The sequence below is a fragment of the Anticarsia gemmatalis genome, chromosome 12, assembly GCF_050436995.1.
Source record: "Anticarsia gemmatalis isolate Benzon Research Colony breed Stoneville strain chromosome 12, ilAntGemm2 primary, whole genome shotgun sequence".
Lineage (NCBI taxonomy): Eukaryota > Metazoa > Arthropoda > Insecta > Lepidoptera > Erebidae > Anticarsia > Anticarsia gemmatalis.
Genome location: NC_134756.1, coordinates 12,507,804 through 12,524,480, shown reverse-complemented (window position 1 = coordinate 12,524,480; position 16,677 = coordinate 12,507,804). Strand labels below are relative to the sequence as shown.

Below are 16,677 nucleotides of genomic sequence, written 5' to 3'. Positions count from 1 at the left end.
TTCATCACATTTTTGTTTTGAATACATCAAAGCTTTGCCAGTTTTATTATTGGTTCTGGGAGTATTCTTAATAAATATACATTATTATTATAGTCCGAGCTATAATTATGTACAAGAAGTTTGTATTTCATAGAGCATAATATCATGTATGACTATATAGGGCTATAAAATACAGGTCTACGCGATTATTCCCGACATACCGGGACTTATTTAAAAGAATAAACCTGTACGTTTGCGATGTTACAAAACTCAAAGCTGAATAAATGCGTACCAAAACTATTAGTACTCAAAACCACTATAACTATAGTACTCAAAAAAGAAATTATTTCTACAGTACTACATCACACAGGTCTTAAAAGTAACATTAAATAAAACATAACCTTTTATTAATAAAATTCATGAATGAAGCCCGTCACAGTTATTTATCAAGTCTGTAATTACGAGTATTGGTCATAAAACCTCTCAAATGAGGCGGTGTAAAAACTCATAAAACTTTAAAGACCCGCCTAAATGACATTGCTATCAAGAAAATGTTGAGTAAATTGATTTTTAAAGTAAAAAATATATAAGGCTTTACGCCCAATACTCGAACGAAATTCAATTTTAAGCTGGTTAAGTAATTTAAATGTTGGTTAAGTATTATGTTGTTACCCCCGGTTAGGTTATAGCTTTTCTTTTTTGTATGAGTTTAAACGCTATTGAATAGATAAACTACCGTTAAATGTACTCAAAAACCTGGAGTTAGTGCTTCACCACTAGCAGTTCTTAGATTGTAAAGAAAATGAAAACATAATATAGATAAATATGATAAAATCCAATCGATAAGTTAACTCGCGATAGTTGATATCGGATGGCATAGATTATTCACTGAAATTAGTAACATACACGACTTAAGTCTACTGGCAAACCCTTTCCCATTTTTAAGGTTGCAATTATAGGGTAATTATAGAGAGACTTCAATAAGTGGGTTTCTCATATTTAGAATGCTTACTCGTTCACATATTAATTCCTGCCATCTGTCTCTCCTAATTTTTGAGTTCTGTTGGCTGGTAGACAAAGAAGATATCCATTTGTAATCTGATATTTAAACATTTTTATGCCTAGTTATAAAACAAAACATCAATCAAAACGTCTTTACCAGCAATAAACTTGACATCAATCCACCATATTGGATCAAAACTAGTCCGAATGAAAAGTCCAATCTAAGCTGCACTAGTTGGCCTTTGTCATCCTTTTGCAGAACATTTAATGCTCCCACTAACCCAATGAGGAATGTTGGACTGAGTCACGGGCCACCCGCTTTTGTTTCATAACTAGACTGGTTCGGTGACAAAAGCGTATCTTGATGTGTTTGTTCTGATGGTAATCTATGAGGATTGTTGCGTATGGTATTGTAACATACACATTTTGACTGCCTCCGTGGCGCAGTGGTTAAGGTCATCACGACGCAATGTCAGCGGCGTGAGGTTGTGGGTTCGATTTCCACACGGGACAATTATTTGTGCGATCCAAAAATAATTGTTTCTGTTTGTACTTTGTGTCCATAGCTTGTATGTTTGTAAAAGTCTCCGCGACACAAGAGCAATTAATAGAGCTGGAGTTATCTTTTAAAAATAAAAAAAACACAGTTTATTTTTTTAAGAAGACAACTCCCGCACTAAGAAATGCTCTTGTGTCGCGGAGTCATTTACAAACAACGGACACAAAGCACAACCATACCCGAAACAATTATTTGTGGAAATATTCGTTTCTTAAAAGCTGTGATATTGCTAAGCTTTATACGGCTACGGATCACAGTTGACAACTATTTCAAAGCCACTGTAGTGTGCATTGTTTTCTCTCTTAGATTATAGTGATTAACACGTTGTACTAAATAGTGATCATCAATTTGACGTTTACTAGCTGTCAACTACGAAAACTGATATGCCCGTTGATCTTGAATTTAGTGGACGTTGAAGTAAGCTTCCGAATGCAACGCGACGCGATATATTTCCTTTTCAGTCTGCTGTATATATTTATTAAAAGATGGGTCGTTGATTTAATCACGTACGACTAACGACTACGAATGACTTTTTAAAAACGGATAGTTGTGTAGGTCCTTTATCTCTCAAACTTGAAACGAAACATGAATGTGATGTATTATACATATAGTAATAATGACAAGTAGCAGATTACCGATTCATTTTACTACTCTTTCAAACCCTTATTGAAAAATTTACGCGCTTGTTCTTCTTTTGTTTTATTCATCTCACATATCAGTACTAAACTTTTATACATACATCTAAATCGATTTGTTTAACAATAGCATTATCCTACACAAGTCATAAATCAAGACCGGTATGTGAACACTATTTGGGAGTGGCGGAACAGACATGTTATGATGTCATTTGTGCCTACAACATAGCCTAAATCTAAATAGAATATTGTATAACACTCTGTAGTTCAAACTTAAATAACATTAGCATTCTTATAACGCAGTTGAATGTTGCTACAAAATTTACATTTACTGTCCAATTATTGTTGACTTTTTAGGATATTCGATTGTAAAGTGAAATTGTCAGAGTGCTGATCACGCCGTTATGACTCGGTTGAGACACAGAGCATTGTGTGATCCTCAAATACACATGACTTTATTTAAGGTGTCCGTGGAAGAATTTAATTTGTAAAAGCTGAAATCTTTAATACTGCTGAACACAAGTATTCTCTCGGCATGCAATAGAAGTTCAGTCCGAAACAGTCCATAATGCCTCCTATACCTAGACTTATTGGAGACTTTGCGTTCCTTAAAGAGCTATTGTAAAAAATATCAGGCATGTAATTTTTTTTGAAAAGATGTTATAAAGAGGAAGATGCTACAGTATTCATATGAATCTGTTACACAAGTAGAAAGTATCGCATAAAATAAATGTCCAATTAGCAGAAACAATCATGAGCAATCATCACAGACACCTGTTAGAAAGTGATCGGTTCATCTCGATTGTGTCGGTCCATTAGATTGATTGGATGCTGCGTACCAACGAGTCTATTGAACATTGTAATTTGTTGGTTCTAGAGTACGTGACTCAGTTGATTGGTAATGAGGTGCTTAGTGTATTGATGTTATGAATTACTGATGGTGGGGAATGAAAGAAAGAGAGGTTAATATTCTTTGCATCTTTTAGTATTTAAATATATATTGAATGTATAATTAGAGTCTCTTGTACATCTTTTTCTAGGCAATCTTGTCCCATTGTTGGCTAAAGTCTCCCTCAAATTCCTCTACCGGTCTCGATCCTCAATAATGACATCTCCGTTGCAGGCGTGATAAAAAAAATCAGCCAAGTTTTATCTAAAGTGGGTATAATATGATGAGAAGTTTGCAATTCGCAGTAAACCGTTTATCGTAAGAGGAATCGAACCTATGATTCTCGAAACTGGAGACCAAGCGAGGCCACCATCGTTACCGCTGTTCTATGAGTACCATCATAATAGTTGCCATTATTTAATCACAACATTTATTTAAAGCTGTAATCAATACACATCTTTCTAACTGTTCTAAGATAGAAGATTGTTTCATGTTTCTGTCAAGACTTGTCATAACATAGATCTAGCTATCTCAGATCTAGCAATCTAAAATAACAGATAGATTGGTTATTTTATACCTACATCGTCTTGTCTGCTCAGTTATCGTAGTAGTTAAATCAAAACGATAAGTTGTCTTATACATTTTCCTTCTAAAAATAACTTATAATAATAGTATAATAACTTATTATAGTGTAAAGTGTGTGAAGTGCACGAATTTTACCAAATTTCGTCATTACAATAATTTGTCCCACGACCCATGTAATATGAGGCGAACCTATTTATTGCCATTTAACGAGCACGTTACCACACTTTTGACAATTATTATAAAAGAAATTAGAAAAGACCCATAAAGCTTTGCCCGAACCGAGATTGAACCCGGCACCTCAAGCTCGAATACACTGACAGTCACAAAACTGTACCTCTCATCTTTGCTAGCGAAGATAACTCCGTGTAGGATAACCATATATAGTAGATATGCCTAAAATCAAATCTTTATCACTTATTCATTTGAGAAGATCTTTATGTATCATCTTAAAAACTTCTAACACAACTATTGTACAATGTAGTTGGTCCATATAACAAACGAACATCTTTGAAAGTGCAACACATCAATCAAGATCACTATCTCTACTTTCTACACATTTTACACAGAAATAATACATGTTTTTCAGCGCTTAAGTATCTAACACCGCGGGCGAATATGGCGTAAAATTAAACTAAAAAATATATTATGACAATCCCACGCTGTAACATGATCGTGTAATGTAAAACAGCGAGAGAGTATCTTTATATTACAAAATGCGAAAGTTTGTAAGCAGGTACATATAATTATGTTATGTTTCTTACTTTTTGATTCAAAAACGATAAAATTTTGATGTGAAGTGATGAAAGAAAATTTGGCAGTGTTGTGGCATAGTATATACCAGAATAACACATAGACTGTAAATATACTATCTTTATAATTTATTTGTCGCGGGCAACACCCATGTAACTATAGTCCATACGGACGGAGTCACGGGGAAGAGCTAGCAATGTTATGAATGCGAAATCTTGTTCAAAAGTTAATGTTTGTTATGTATTCTCGCCAAAACTACTGAATAGGTTTTGATGAAGTTTGGTACACAGGTAGTCTATAGCCTAGATTAACCTTTTTGCTTCGATGAATCATGCTAAGCGAAGTCGTGGGCAGAACTTAGTATGTAACATGAACCAGTGAGAGTATACAAGTGTGAAAGTTATATGTAACGTTACATTAGATACGAATGTTTGTATGAACTCGGCAAATGATCCGCGAAATTGTACGAAATGGAAAGTATTCTGTGTGGTTTTGTCTTAAGTGGTTAATCCGTGTTAAATGTTTGTGAGAAAAATAGTTTTGTAGTACTGATGATGCAACACGTTGTTATTAATTCATTATAGATGCAGATTTTAAGTGCATTTTTTTGCAGTCGCAATTCTTACTCCCAGAGGGAGAAAGACTACATTTATTCAGTCTGTGACATCTGCAAATGTATTTTTTGCGCAGTGAAAATGATAACAGATGAAATGAGTATATTTTTTTTGTTAAATTTATTAAATTGGTTCATCAGTAGGCATAGCCACATAATCGTTACAGATGGGGCACTTAAATGTGCCGTGCGGTTTACAGCACAGCGACCGCGTAGCGTTCAATGTGCCCTTAAAATCACTCTTTGCAAAATAAAATTTTAACGTTTTAATCTAATCCTATACCGTAAACTCGAGGACTCAAAGCCTAACCCCTCACCTCGTTTGAGAGGAGACCCTTGCCCTGCAGCGGGACAGTAATGGGTTAAAAAAACAGTAAACATGCAAGCCGAGAGTTTAAAATGTATTAGGTACTAATCTACCCCCACACCAAAACACAACTAGAGTTCGAAAATATCACTAAAAAATTATGTTCCCTGTTATAATCAAACAATCACCTGTTCTGACGACCACCATATCCATAACTTTGCCGAGAGTGTTAGTAGACGAGCAGTTAATTCAATAACCAACATATCCCGAGGCGATCTCTCATAAGAGTACAAGAACTTTCTTTGAGCATATTAATTGACTCTAGACAGTTTTGTTCATGGTCAATGACTTTTGAGAGTGAAATGAAAAGTTATGTTTGTTAAAGTATTCTATTGCTGTAATTTTATACGCACTTATATAAATGTGCTATGGTACTTGGTACTTAACGTATATAAAAAACCCGCCAAGTGCGAGTTGGGCTCACGCACGAAGGGTTCCGTACCAAAAAACACGTTTATTGTATGGGGACCCCCTTAATACATTATTTTTAAATTATTAGTATTTGTTATTATAGCGGCCACGGACAGACAGTGGAGGCTCAGGCTTAAGGTTCCGTTTTAACATTTTAGGTACGGAACCCTAAAAGGAGCCACACAGCGCGATCTTAATGGTGGGATGGTTCAATCCAAATGATGGAATCAAAAAGTTAAGTAGGAGAATGTTAATCTCCTTCCATAATACTAGATGTAATTCAAGTATCCAGGCTTACATTATGTATTCTTCTTCTTCTTAGTCTTCAGTCGCGTTATAGATGAATATCGAAAGTATACATCACATAACATATAAAATCATGCCTTTTTCTCAGACGTGTTTCTGCGTTTCCCACTACACGATCCTTGTGAACTTACCTTTGAAAATATTTCTACATAAATAGAAAAATCCAAAGCTTTTGCCTTATAATTTCGTATGATTTCGTCCATAATCGTTCATAATATTATCATATCAGACTTATTTTAAAGCTTATAATTACCACAATTATCTTTTCAGTCTGACATTGAAACGGTTAATAAATCAGTGCTGAAATACACGCGACCCACGAGTTAGGCAGTAGATAAGTTAAAACACGCCATAATTCCTACACGCTCAATTATAAGGGATTTAGCGATAATAACTGTTGGTTAAAGACTTATAATTAGTATGGTATGAAAATAGCAAGTTTTGAAGAAAATAATATATTCCGTCGTTTACATAATTACTGAAGGTGTCCTTGAAGACTGTGTAATTTAAATTAAATTAAAGCTCCAGCCTTCTGCTTTTTTGAGACATTAGCTATCGGGAGAAAATAAATAAAAATACGTCCGATTATACTCACGCCCCATTAATTAAAATGTCTTCTGTCATAATGGAAGCACTTTACCTGTCAAGATACAATTGTAATATAGTTAAACATGTACTGGAATCCAAAGTATATAAAGGTGCGATTTACAAAGCTATTGCCAACTGCTTTACTTATACAAATAGATTAAGAAATAAAAATTTGAGTTGAACGTTATTTTGTTGGGGCATTCTTAATCTGCATCTTAAAAGCTGTTTATCCATCCAGTGTTTTTCTTAAGTGCTCTTTATCCATCCAGTTCCCTAAGTCATCGTCGGGCTAGTGGCCAGATGCAACAGGCACAAGTGCACGGCAGATATTTGCGGAATGCAGCGCAGGCGCAGCGCGGGGCGAACGACCGCCGCTGCCCTACGTCCAGTCTCCAGGGCTTTCACATTTCACTGCCTGCTCTAACGACCTTCGACGACATTCATTATTGCGAATATTTGCAGTTCGATTCTCACCTGGACCCTTCAGGCACTGAATGATAAATCCAAATACAGTCAGATCTGAAGGATCTGTATTCTTGATGTTATTTGTAGGTCACCTGCATTGTTACATTCGGATATTTGCAACGTAACATAGAGTACGTTTGTCTTGGGTTATAGTCTCGACTATAATCTTTCTGAAACGGGTCGTCAATCAACCTAATTACAACAAGATTCAAAGAAAATTTCAGGTTTGATTTTTGTGTCTCTGTAGGATATGTAAAACATATCTAGTTATAATATTCTTTATGCAGAAAAGCCTTAAAACGTACAAATACTGAATGCGTTTGAAGAATACAAAGATCGACTTCTTTCAATAATGGTTGTGTTATGGCTAACACATTTAAAGCATACAAAGACTGATATCTTTAAATCGTGTTTGTTTTTTGGCTATTCTTGTAGTGCCAATAGCTTGTTATGGCAAAGAAAAACTATAGAGAGACATTCATATAAATATTTTTCTATCAAACCACTTTTCAGTAACTAATAAAGAATAGTCAAGACAAGTTCTACTTCAACTCTAGTTACTATAAAAAGCCAGAATAAGCCCTTTGTATCATTGACACTTTCAAAAGAAAGTTCAACTGTCCATATTTCGAAATACTAGAAATTACAACAAAAAACGTAATCACTATGATAAATACAACACTTAACCTTTAAGAGCAATAAGTGCTGATCATAGCTTCGCTGCATACCGCTGAGAAAACAACTTTTACTGTCACGCAACTTTTATAAATGGTTATCAATAATGTTTGTTTCAAATAGTTTGTGTACATAAGGAAGGTAAAGGAGTATGTATACAAACTATATGAGCCCTCTTAAGTTATTATATTTAGCTTGTGGTGCAAAAGTGATGTATTCTACAGCCTTAAGAAGGTGCTTTTAAAAAGCTGTTCTGAAATCTTCGTTCTAATATTTTTAAATTATATCATATGATTCTAAATGATTCATTAAAAAAAATATGCTTGTGTCAAATCTACGTCTTATACCCTACCCTAAGTGCCTTACCCTTAATTTACATTTGCGGGTTTTTAGCCCAGATTTGATGCCTGCTAGAGTTGCTAGATTCCCTGAAACATTTTAAGTTTATCATTCTTAACATCGGCTTTCAAATTACCAAACGTAAAGAAATTACCGTTTAAGACAAGATATTCTAGCATATATGATGAATACAACAAAACACGTCCCGAGCCAGTGCGTCGGCCTAATGTAGTCGTACATTAATACTCGGAGTTGCAAAGATAATAATTTCACTGATAACACAGCGACTGTGCGTATTTGTGCTTGTAGAAGCAGCGTGCGGTCACTGCGTCCGGTGATAATGTAGGTATCCGTTGTCTTACGATATTATATTTTGTAATTCGTGAAAAAAAGGTAATTGATATCGGCAAAATGTTTATTAGGATTTGGAACGAGTTAACTTTTTTCAATGTAGACAGCGCTATATTACTTTTATTCTTCCCATAAAGAGTAGGCAGAGACCAAAGAACATAACTTGGTACGATCTCTACAAACCTTTGATTGAATGAAGCAATGGAAGTTTTATTAGTAGTAGTTTACAAAAACATTATCTTCTTCTTCTTATCGTATGGTTAGTGGTCAACCTAGTGTCAAAGTTGTCCAAGCCGCCCGAAAGGCCTTTGACATAGCTTCCTGCTTCATTCAACATTATAAGAGTGTGCTATCAAAAGAAGTAATCAAACTTGGCAGTCATCAGCCTAGACTTTCTTTTATAGTACTTAACCTATAGTACTGCTTCATCGAGGAAAAAATAGTAAAGTATACGTTGATAACAAATGGATATGTACACAGGATGCAGCTATCTGTCCGTGGTCAGCCGGCAGATCGTTCTTGGAGATAGCCTCGCACCTGTTTGATCACTGGAATGTAGTTGCCACACACTAAACATTACACACAACACACTAGCACTCACTACCTTTTGTTATTTCAAGTGTTGAATAAACCGTATACGTGCTACAATTTGCAAGTTTATTTTTTATCTTGCTTGTATTTTGAGAAACTTTAATAGATGTAATTTTATTAACCATCAGTAATTTCTTTTTCTTTACTGATAATGTTTATCTTGCTTTGATATCTTCTTTGCTTGCTGATTATCATCGTTGAAAGTAAGAAATCAATTTAAAAGGTGCGTTTTGATTGTGTGTTAGCGGCCTGTGAACTTAACGTTCCATAATCACACGAAGTTTATTTCTGAGATCTTTACTTAACCTTTTGCTCGAAGGCAGGACTTGATTGAGTAAAACTCTTTACAACATGAACCAGACCGTGAGCAAATATCAACAACTTACGAATTAATTTTCAGGTAAAGCTATAAAAAATTTGTTTATGTAAAGACAATGGAAACAAAACATCAACCGCTTTAGAAGTGAGTGCTTTTAAAACTGTCCAGCCGCGCCTCCTACCTGTTACATGAACCATAATCCGACAACTCATAACAGTATTACGAGAAAGTGACAATAATATCTAACAACTAAATATGGAACATATTTCAAATCACTACATAATCATGAATTTGGTAAATAAACACCCTATTATCGTAATTTTGTTTCGGTCCGTAACTACGTCCGCGTCAAAGGATTTTAACGGGGTAGCAATTCTATGTGCTTATCCAGGCTATAAACTATCTGCGTAGCAAATCTTACCAAAATCTGTTAAGTAACTTTGGCGTAAATGAGTAACAGGGAAGGTTTTTTTTTGGAAAGTCCTATCAATGTGCAAATTTCATTTAATCGGATGGGTAGTTTTTCTTAAATAGCGTAACAAATAGAGTTTCCTTCACCTTTATAATAACAGTTATAAATGTGAAAGAAGGAATATAATGTTGGTCTTCCAGACATTTCTTGGTATTGATTTCATTAGAAAATATTGCGTATTATAATTGCTTTGTAAAGCGATAAACAGTCTCGTTAAAAGTGACAGTGCTCTACTTAACTATGGTCACGTATCTCGATGAGAGTTCAATCTGATTGTAATTATAGCCACGCCCAGATGAAACTGATGATTAATTCGGTAAGGTGGTGCTGTCAAAATAAGTGAGTTCAATGCCCGTAACACATTGCAGACCTGAGGTTTCGTCACTTATCAAACTCCATTAGTTTTTCATAAGGGTGTGTAAAGGGCGCCCATTTATGTTTTTCAATACTGAGTTGAGGAACTGATCTGACAATCTAACCTGCAACTACTTACCTACAAAATATTTATCTATATAGTTATAGTTAATATTGTGTGTTATTTGGCATGCAAGAATATTCTTAGTTGCAGCGTGTACATCGTTAGCTTTGTTAGTAAATAATAGGTATGTAACACTGTAATTAGCTAGTTTAATATAAAAATTTCGCTGATATTTGGGTATAAGGAAAATATGTTGCAATATTTCTTATCGTTCTCATGCCGATACCATACCATGTCTGCACCATCACCGCCCCAAGCCATTACAGATGTTCCGATAAACCATGAACGAACTATTGTTACACCTCATAGAAAAGAAAGTACAATATCAGATTCTAAATAAAAACTATTGGATTTTCTCTCATATTTGAATGTTCACTTTCTACGTTTGTTCTGTCGGAATTTTAGGCAAGAAATATGAAACTTTTGAAGGGAGTAAAAAGATTGTGCGCATCGAATTTTCCGATTGTTAATGGTGTTCCGTGAGTGCAATCAGTATTGACAGCTTACAATCGTATACCGAAAATTAAAGATTTTTAAGCTGAACATGGCCGCAGAAGCTGTTTAATATAAGGAAAGAGGCATAATGTAGTATTTTTGACACTTGTGTAAAATGTAACCCATTCCCATCCCACTACTGGGTAAGGGTAAGGTGGGTACGGCCTTGCGGCCAAATGCGATTTATACTAGTACCTAGTTGTAAAAAGTGCAACCTGTTTAGTTCTATGTTAGGTATGTTGATTTTATTGGTGTTTATAAAGAATTTATTTTATTTCTTTTGCTGCATGGGTACAGCGATAAGAATAAGGTTTTTTTCTAAGTCGCATGAAAATCAAACAGCAAATCACATCCGCCATTTTGTGAGGTTGTAGTAAATTCTAAAATTGCATTACGAAAAATCTCACGGTCCCCGGTGGCTGGCATGTCTAATAAGAATGAACTTTATTGTGTGGGTGCGTTCACCTCGTGGCCCCGGGTTCGATTCCGTGACCTCCGAGAAAGTAAAATTGAGACGGTACAGTTGACTTCCTGTTCATTCTGATCTCGTGAGGTTATTTGGAAAGTATAAATATTTGTTAAAAAAGTGAGAATTGAATTACTTTTCGTGTTTGAGCATCAATGTTTATTTTCATTGCGTGTTATAAAAGTAAGTGTTGTTATTGAATGGAGCCTAACACTCTTATTTTGATTTTGTTTGTATAAAATGTTTGGTAAGAAAATTTAAAAAGAATAAAATTCGTTGTTATCTTGTCAATAAATGTTAGCTCGTTGTGTAGTTTAAGTAACGGTGATAGCATGAGACACAGACTGCACGATTAATCTATAACATAATTAAGAAATCTATGTATTTCCAAAATAAGTAGCTGTATCAAACAGGCCACCGTCAGCTGTTTAGTTCTAAGGTTCACCGATGTCTAAATTCAAAAGTTTGTACACCTCCAACGGCCGGGAACATTGCTCGCAAGGCTCTCCACTAAGTAGTCGGATTATAGTCAAGCTAGTGTATGTATCTTTAAATTTAGTAGATATTGTTTAAGCATTGGACAAGTAAAACAAAAACGCAGGTCAAATCATTTAATAAGTGTTACAGTTTTTATTTTACTTTAACATTGAGAGTGACGCAACAAGCCTGGGAATCGTTTTGTTCATTCCACAACTTGATTTTAACTGGAAACTTGCCCTGAAATACAAATAAAAAATACTCATTAATTGTAAATTATAGAGGCTAGTGGCCAAGATGATCTACACTCTAATAAAACTGCGTGGATGCGATTTTACGAAACAAATATTTTGTTATTAATTTGTCTATAAATATGTCGTTTGTCAAAAGTCTTCCAAGAGGGAAGGTGCTTGAACAGTTTATATTTAGTCTCCTATCCTGAATCGGCTGGTGATTACAAGCAAAATAAATACATACACATAAATACTTAAAAAAGGCGGCAACTGTTTCAATCGACACTGCATCCTTAAACAAACGCCTAGTGCCTGATTAAAATGTCATAGCATTGAAATGTAAGTACACCAAGTGTAGTATAAATAAATAGTCATAGGCGTCAAATTACCGCGGCTCGTTTATCAAACATCATGTAGACGTCGAAGATCCTCCTCTCCTCAGCCTTAAGAGGACAGTACAGCAGACTGCAGGCATCTGCTGGTGCCTTGAACGACGTCGTGAAGTTACCACTGTTATCCACATCGCCTGACACGGATAGTTTCAGTTTTGATGCTGAGAAATCTGCGACAAAAAGTAAATATTTTAGTGTACCCGACGCCGGCATGATAAACGCGTTTGTGTGAAGTGTGTTTGGTGTGTCAAAGTACCGACAATTTTGAACATTGTTATATTAGTGAGGATAGGCGTATAAACTTGCGCCCCAAGAAGCCCCAAGATCCTTACCAGCCATATCAGCCCGTCGGTTCAACAAATAAGGTATTGTAACCTTTAATTTTCAATCGCGGTTAAGACCCGTTGTATTATGATATTGTTAAGGAACAAAAAATTTAAATCTAGATGATATTACAATGCTAAAGTTTGTAGGGATGGATCACAGCTTCATACGAAAGTATAATGATATTTTGATGAAATTTGACGGTATACAAGTATGTAACATAATATCACGCCTGTTGCGGGCAAAGGTGTATGAAACACACACAGCTTTCGCCATTAATACTCCTACGCCCTATATAATAAAATTTGAGCCTATTGCTAATTATAACCTTCATTAACAAATAAATATAATACAGATAATGACTTTCCATCCCAAATATATTTCTATATTCGCGCGCAGTACGTAGTACCTAAATACACAAAACTAGAAGCTATTTTTTTATTATCAGATATCATTGGTAAACAGTTCAAACACGTACCTATTCTTTATTTGATTAAAGCAGGTGGTAGCTACATAACACACTTACGTAGGTACTTATTTCAGATTCCGCAGTTGTTTAAACATAATAATTCAACTTAGAGAAGAATAATAAAGGAATACTATATCGTGAATAACAATTTATATTAGCTTTTTAGAGGCTCACTGCTGGGCAAGGGCCTTGATTTACAAAATAGCGTCATATCGTTTTTGCTTTGCATAAGTATATTTATATTCTTAATAGGTTATGGAAAGCTACCTACATATTTTGGTTGTTATCTATACTAATATAATAAAGCTGAAGAGTTTGTTTGTTCGTTTGTTTGTTTGTTTGAACGCGCTAATCTCAGGAACTACTGTTCCGATTTGAAAAATTCTTTCAGTGTTAGATAGCCCATTTATCGAGGAAGGCTATAGGCTATATAACATCACGCTACAGTCATTAGGAGCGGAGTAGCAACGAAAAATGTTACAAAAACGGGGAAAATTTTGACCCATTCTCTTAGGTTACGCAAGCGAAGTTGCGCGGGTCAGCTAGTTATTATATGAAATACTACCCTCTGTCCGCGATTTCGCCTGCGTGATAAGATTTCCCGGAGTATAACGTATCCTATGTGTTAATTCAGGATATCAGCTAGTATTGTACTAAATAACATTATAATCGGTCTAGTAGTTTGTTGGAAAAGGAGTAAGAAACATACACCTCTCCATACTTACAAACTATCGCATTAATGATGTTAGTAGGATTGTTTGTCACCAAACTAAGTTATATAGTTTCCCTAGCTTGAAAACTCTTTACTGTGACTAAATTATGTAATATACATAGGTACGTAGACGGACAGAGCATTATAAAAGACATGGAACAGCTTATAAAAGCGAAATAATGACTGAATTAAAAACTCCAACTCACGTGGTACCATATCCAAGGTAACAGCATAGTTTTTGTTCGTCTTCACGGTGCAGAAGGCAGGACCTTGAGGACAAGGGTCCACGATCACACTGTGCACCGTACATTGGGTCGCATCCACTGGAACAGTTTACATAAACCTTTCAATTTAGAAAACCTTATGCTACGATAGTTATTAGTATCACGATTCTTTACAGTTGGGCCAATTGAGTATCGAGAGTTTGACATTTAAAATGTACTTCAAAATTGTTCCAAGCGCGCCCACTAGAGGAGCTGACCAGATTTTCATACATTATTAATTTCTCGATAGCTGGCCGTTTGTCAGTAGTCGATAGTGATAGAGAATCGGGCTTCTAGATTGCGCGCCATAACAGTTATATTATGAAAATGTTAGAACAGAAAAACAAGGTACTGCTAGAACAGAAAAGTAAGTTATTTTTGTTTACAAACTAATTGACTAGAAAACAGCTGTGGCAAATATTTTTTAATAATATGTGTCTTTATTATTATTTGAATACGTTATCTTGGTATTATTAATGTTACATTTACTTATGAGTATAATATATGGATCTAATAATTAGGGGCAATGTTCGATGTGGGCATTAGATACTTTTTGTACATTATGATCATTATACATTTTTAATATTATATTATTTGAAAGATCAATGCTGTGTCTCTAGTAAAAAAGAGTTAAAAGTCCGATTTTGCCGAAAATTAGTTAAGAAATTAGAAAAGCGTAACCCACTTCGATCAAATTCTAAAGTTTATTGTGATCTAAAACGACAACTAAATTTTGTTGTATCCTTATTCCCTCTTTCATTTATTTATTTAATAATTGGAAGACGAACACAGTCAAAAAGTCAAAAGTCAGCCAATTACAGATCCCCGCTAAATAGTCGTACCTATATCATTTAGGAATAACGAACTCATAGTTGACCTTTATGATATTAAATACTTAATCACCTTACAAAAATTTGCTTGCTTAATAGGAACATGAGTTAAATATTAAACACAAACTAAATAATTATTTAACAATAAAAATAATGATTAAAGTTAATGACAGATGGAGCTAGGACTGAATAATACTTATTTATGTCAAAACAATAATAAAACATCACTTACCATCTTTACAAAGCTTTCGATTAACATATTCGGGGCTACCGACCACAAAACTGATACACACTAGCAGAATAAATGACTTCATTATTCCACTACGAATGAAGAACTGAACTTATTGATAATAACTGTCAATAATGATAACGAACGTCTCCTTTGTCTCAGTGTTTGTTCCATTGCGAAGGTCGTTGACGTGTGCCCCGTTAATAGTGTATGTATAGAGGCAATTATAGGCCGATATTTGAGTAATTGGTTTAATGTGATGTGCTGTTTTCAATTGGTTGTAGTCGAATATTCGAGGAGCTCGTGGCTTTGTTAACAACAGCCGCGCGGATCGATCTTTGATGTTAAACGCTTGCCGAGTTTTTCTGTGGATGGGTGACCTTATGCGTATCGAGTTCCTCCGTGTTTCGGAAGGCATGTTCAATTCTGGGTACCGGCTGTTATTTTTGAAGATCTTTGACAGTAGTTAGGAGCTTGAAAGTCTGACAACCAGTCTTAGCGAAGGATATAGTGTAATAACCTAGGTAAAACTGGGTTGTGGTAAAACACTGATATTCGGCTGCATCCGGTTAGACTGGAAGCTGACTCCAACATAGTTTGGAAGAAAGGCTAAGCTGAGAATCTTGGAGAATATTCGATTTCTGAACGTGCCTTTCATGCAGGGATAGGTTATTTTTTTCAAATAACCTTTATATTTGAAACTGTAAACTAGTATTACGCGGAGTGCGCTTCCCATCTTCTACGATTTAGATTTTTTAATCCTATTGACTACATAATATATTACTTACATTCTGCATCACATTTATATTCTGTATTATAGTTCGCCTAATTTCCCACTGTTTCGCCGCAAAGTCATTCCAATGCACATTGATTCGTCGCTATTGTATAAGATATTATATCCTACTATATTTTTCTTACAAAAACATCAACAATAGTTAGTTAGTTTACTTTTAAGTGGAGCGTCAAAGATTCAAAATTTCCTTTTTTAAAACTGTCGCTAGCTTTTCTATGCAATTTAATGGCGATTTCTCGCCTTCCTTATGTTGCGTGGTATAATCTACATATAGCTTTTTTGTACGTGTGTATGGCTATCATATAGAAAAGTATTTTTTCAAATAAGGTGAGAGATCATCGTCGATAGGATGGATAGGAAGGATCAGACACTTCGGTATTACGGAGGGCACGTAAAGCCAACTTATGCAGCACGTTTAGCTTGCATACTTGTCCTCTTACAGTACCGCGATTCTCTACATTTGGAACCATCGAGTATCGAGAGTTTAACATTTAAAATGTACTGCCAAAACTGTTTTTACGACGCCCGCTAGAGGCGCTAAACGGATTGTCATAAAACATTTTCGGTAGCTAGCCCGTTTTCGGTAGTCGATAGTGGTAGAGAATTAAGCTATAGGTCGA

At 35.1% G+C, this 16,677-nt stretch overlaps 1 protein-coding gene across 1 annotated transcript; it reads right to left on the bottom strand.

Annotated features, from left to right (window-relative positions):
* Nucleotides 1-11,932: 11,932 nt before the first annotated feature.
* On the bottom strand, nucleotides 11,933-15,428 carry LOC142977405 (MD-2-related lipid-recognition protein-like). The gene is made up of 4 exons (XM_076121290.1): nucleotides 15,268-15,428; nucleotides 14,149-14,265; nucleotides 12,435-12,607; nucleotides 11,933-12,052 (listed from the first exon to the last, which is right to left on the bottom strand). The coding sequence occupies exons 1-4, from the start codon at nucleotides 15,347-15,349 to the stop codon at nucleotides 11,966-11,968; spliced, it is 459 nt and encodes a 152-aa protein (XP_075977405.1). The 5' UTR covers nucleotides 15,350-15,428; the 3' UTR covers nucleotides 11,933-11,965.
* Between the last annotated feature and the right edge of the window lie 1,249 nt (nucleotides 15,429-16,677).